At 42.1% G+C, this 4,627-nt stretch overlaps 1 protein-coding gene across 1 annotated transcript; it reads left to right on the plus strand.

Annotated features, from left to right (window-relative positions):
• The first annotated feature begins 2,158 nt into the window (after positions 1-2,158).
• LOC121531385 (pro-adrenomedullin-like) lies at positions 2,159-4,029 on the plus strand. Its single transcript, XM_041836622.2, has 4 exons — positions 2,159-2,331; positions 2,876-2,991; positions 3,134-3,256; positions 3,434-4,029. Exons 2-4 carry the CDS (start codon positions 2,888-2,890, stop codon positions 3,723-3,725), a joined length of 519 nt encoding a protein of 172 aa, XP_041692556.1. The 5' UTR covers positions 2,159-2,331; positions 2,876-2,887; the 3' UTR covers positions 3,726-4,029.
• The last annotated feature ends 598 nt before the right edge of the window (positions 4,030-4,627 follow it).

The following is a 4,627-nucleotide window of genomic DNA, read 5'->3' on the forward strand; positions in this document are numbered from 1 at the left end:
GGCTTGGTGCGAGGAGCAGGAACGGGCCGGACCGGACTGTGAAGGCGGACTGGAGGTCTGGAGTTGGCAAGGTGTCTTTTATACAGGTAACGAGCTGAGATTAGGAGCACACTCTTAAAGTGCTCTTTGGTCTTGGCCATGGTGGAGAGTTTGGAATCTGATTGATTGATTGCTTCTGTGGACAGCTGTCTTTTATACAGGTAACAAACTGAGATAAGGAGCACTCCCTTTAAGAGTGTGCTCCTAATCTCAGCTCGTTACCTGTATAAAAGACACCTGGGAGCCAGAAATCTTTCTGATTGAGAGGGGGTCAAATACTTATTCCCTAATTAAAATGCAAATCAATTTATAACATTTTTGACATGCGTTTTTCTGGATTTTGTTGTTGTTATTCTGTCTATCACTGTTCAAATAAACCTACCATTAAAATTATAGACTGATCATGTCTTTGTTAGTGGGCAAACGTACAAAATCAGCAGGGGATCAAATACTTTTTTCCCTCACTGTACATCCTTGGGTAGGTGGAGGGAGTCTGGAAAGGCATCAAGGAATATTTGGGTTGTCCAACAATTTATGGCGCAGCTTTTGATAATCCTTGGATGGGATCTAAGCAACAAAAAAAATTGTGATTGCAAATGTAATACGATGGTGGTCCCATAGTCCAGGATTATGAGGAAAAACATTTACTGTAGATCCACAATATCTATTCCACGGGATAAAATTATACTGAACAAAAATATAAACGCAACATGTAAAGTGTTGGTCCCATGTTTCATGAGCTGAAATAAAAATCCCAGAGATGTTCCATACGCACAATAAGAAATTGTTGCATGTTGCATTTATAGTTTTGTTCAGTATAGATCCAGGATATGATTGTGGCAATGCGTAGGTCCCGAGACATGTTGGACAAAACCCACTGAGTCGATGATGGCTCCGAAAGCCTTTTGGAGTGGGTCTGTCATGAGATCTGCAGTGACTATGAGGTCCGATAGGTCCGATAGGAATTCAGGGAACTCAGTGAGGAACGCTGTATACGGCCCAGGAGGCCTGTAAACAGTTGCTATAAAAAGTGATTGAGTAGGCTGCATAGATTTCATGACTAGAACCTCAAAAGATGAAAATGCAGTCATTTTTTTGGTCATAAATATTAGCGACACCTCTGCATTTGTGGGATGCGCAGGGGATATGGTCACTAGTATAACCAGGAGGAGAGGCCTCATTTAACGCAGTCAATTCATCAGGCTTAAGCCATGTTTCAGTCAGGCCAATCACATCAAGTTAATGATCAATGATTAGTTAGAGCTTTGGGCCAGTAACCGTAAAACCGCTGCCGTATACCCTAGCCGACAAGGTGAAAAGGCACTTAACCCTAATTTGCTCCAGGGTACTACTGTAAATCAGGGTCACACAGAGTGTTGGAAAGGGAAAGGGGTAGGATACCTGTCAAGTCTAGACACAGCACAGAGGTTACCAGTAACAAGGCAGAAACTAAATGTTTTAGAAAACTGACAACAACGAATGGCATACATCAAAACTGTTACTCATTTGGCTGTCAATATGAATGTCACTCATCACTGTATATGTTATAAACACTGAGTGTACAAAACATTAAGGACCCCATGTTGACTCCAAAGCTTCCCACAGTTGTCAAATTGGCTGGATGTCATTTTGGTGGTGGATCATTCTTGATACACACGGGAAACTGTTGAGCGTGAAAAACCCAGCAACGTTGCAGTTCTTGACACAAACGGGTGCGCCTGGCACCTACTACCATACCCCATTCAAAGGCACTTCAAGATTATTTTTTTTGCCCATTTACCCTCTGAATGGCACATATACACAATCCAGGTCTCAATTGTCTCAAGGCTTAAAAATCATTCTTTAACCTGTCACCTCCCCTTCATCTACACTGATTGAAGTGGATTTAACAAGTGACATCAATAAGGGATCATAGCTTTCACCTGGATTTACCTGGTCAGTCTATGTCATGGAAAGAGCAGGTGTTCTTAATGTTTTGTACATTCAGTGTTACATGAACCTCACGAGCCTGACATGGCTTATCCCGCTGTCTGCTGGAGGATGGGATGAGAAAAGCTGTCACACAGACAAGCCCCTCCCACATTGACTGTCACTCAGGTATAAGTCCCTCCCATCCCCCCTATAAAGCCTCTCACTTGGCTGTGTACACTCAGACTAATAGGTAACTCTATAGCATTGAAAAAGAATCCTAGCCAACTGGATATATCTACTGTATGCAACTGGAAGCCATTGGGATACATATTACTCTTTTCCTTCACAACCTCCCAGTGAAGTGAATTGTTTTAGACTGAGGTAAGTCACCTCTGTCATTTGAACTTGTGAATGTATCTTTTGTTTCTGATTTGTATTAGGTAATTGGGGTTTTCGCTGAAGCCAAGGCAGGAATGTATAGACAGGGGTGCTATCTTTGTTGCCCAAGATAAGCAGTTATTTATCTGTGTGTGTCTGTCTCTGTGTGCGTAATGTGTATGCAGCGGTGCAACTGTCGTATTATATTGTTTTTACAAAAGAAGACTTAGGAGTTAGCCCAGTCTCATCCATGTGGAATGTATGGTATTCCTGAGCACAGAGGAATTCTAGCCAATACTTAAAACAGTTTTTGTCCATCTATTACATTAGGCAAAATGTAACCCTAACATTAGCCCTGAAATAAAGGAATGACCAGGGGCTGGAGAGGGTCAGAGTTCAGATAACCTGCCTTTGGACCCTCTTATGTAAGCATGGTATAATCCAGGTATACTTTTGGAGCCAGGAGATGGTCTCAACTACTTGTGAGGAAAGGTGAGAATTATACAATTCTGAAAATCATGTTTGTTCATTCCATTGTTATTCACAGGCTCTAGCCAATATGAAAGTGGCTCTTCAAACCATCATCTGCGGGTGTGTTCTAGCCACAGTTCTACCTCTGGTGAAAGGCACCAAAGCTGGCCTCAACTCCAACATGAAAAAGAGGTAAACTGATTGATGAACAGTGGCCACCGTCTAATTCAATAGAGTGTACAGGATTATTGGATAGGGTGTGTGCTCTGTCTTTAATATGTCTAGTGAGAAGTGGGTTAGTTCTGCATTAACCATGCCTTCTCGTCTGTGGTAGATTTAGAGGCTGGCTACAGAGCCGCACGAGAGCAGATCTCCACAGCAGCTCTGCCGTAGACTCAGGGATCCTCAGTGGACCAGGGCAGAGAGAGGAGACAGACTCCTCTGTATTTCATTCCAGGTAATCAGTGTTATTTCAATAATGGTTACTGTCGATTTCTTTTTGTTTTACTGCTATAAATATGTCACATTTGACTGGTTTTTGGTCAAGCCCATTTACATTTCAGTTAATCTTTAGAAATCTTCATAAATCTCAGATTTTCCTTGTCTCATCTCCTTTGATCTCTTTCTCTTTCAGGTCCAGAAGATCCATTGTGACCTCAGTGAAAAGACCTGGCTGCTCTCTGGGCACATGCACCCTGCATGAACTGGTCCATCGGCTGCACATCCTCAACAACAGGTTAAAGGACAACAGAGCCCCGGAGGATAAGATCAGCTCGCAGGGTTACGGTCGCCGCCGCAGGTCTCCACGGTCGCTCCCACAGCGCTATGCTTTTCTAACTCTCCCAGCAGGGAGAGTGAGATTGGGATGGAGCATCGAGTGCAGCCAAGGACTCCATCTACAGGCCACCCTGCTCAGACAAACTTGAGTCATACAGAGAAAAGGAAGATGAGTTTCAATCTAGTGAATGTCAGGCGCTTTTTTTATGTGTTTGGCTGGCTGAGATCTACTGAGGTCCTATTCCTGAGCATTCCTTTCCTGTGTGGGGGAACGGATGGACAAAGTCAATGGAGCAGGAAGCGAATTTCATGCCACTGTGGATAAAAGGGAAGCGATAAGAAGTGTCTCTGTGTGTGTGTGTGTGTGTTGATTTTTCACTCTAACATTTCTAGTGTTGATTCAGGTCATAAATTAACTCCGTAAGTGTTAAATTAAAACTCATTGTTATAAAACACCAAGTGTTGGTTTTAATAACCAGAGTTAAACCAAAACCACGCCCATCTTATCATATTTCAAAGCATGCTCTATTGCAGGTTGATTTTTATAATTGTTTGTTTCAATATCTATGTTTTTGCATGTACATTGATTAATTAATCTTATGCTACTCAAATATAAATAACATACATTTTTCTAAACTAATCCAATCTGTTACTTGGACTTATTGCAACCGTTACTGAAATGGCTGTTCCTTATTTCATATCTTTATCTTCCTAACCCGGCTGTCATTCTTAATTCAGGTTGCAGGTGACAAAAAATTCCAAATGCTGAATATCCCCACTTTAGCTGGATTCCAATAGGAATGAAACATCACTTTACAAGCCATCATAATGTTACTTGCAGGCCTGAAAACCATGAGTTTCATGCCACTGTATTAGTAGTGATGGTGAAACAAAGCTTCCTGAAGTATTGAGGCGTTCCAGCCAATTGCGTCGAAAATACGTTCATTAGTCGAGGCTTTGATCAACAGTGTACACTAGTGGCACCTGCTGGTCAAAATAATTTAGAGCAGCCAAATTATTATAGATGATGTCCCACACCACGTAGCACATG

This window comes from Coregonus clupeaformis, chromosome 19 (genome assembly GCF_020615455.1).
Source record: "Coregonus clupeaformis isolate EN_2021a chromosome 19, ASM2061545v1, whole genome shotgun sequence".
Lineage (NCBI taxonomy): Eukaryota > Metazoa > Chordata > Actinopteri > Salmoniformes > Salmonidae > Coregonus > Coregonus clupeaformis.

Excerpts from the sequence above, each read along its gene's own strand:
- LOC121531385 (XM_041836622.2), top strand. The coding sequence starts at position 2,888 with ATGAAAGTGGCTCTTCAAACCATCATCTGCGGGTGTGTTCTAGCCACA. Across the intron at positions 2,992-3,133 it reads AACTCCAACATGAAAAAGAG|ATTTAGAGGCTGGCTACAGA; the intron begins GTAAACTGATTG and ends CGTCTGTGGTAG. Across the intron at positions 3,257-3,433 it reads TCCTCTGTATTTCATTCCAG|GTCCAGAAGATCCATTGTGA; the intron begins GTAATCAGTGTT and ends TTTCTCTTTCAG.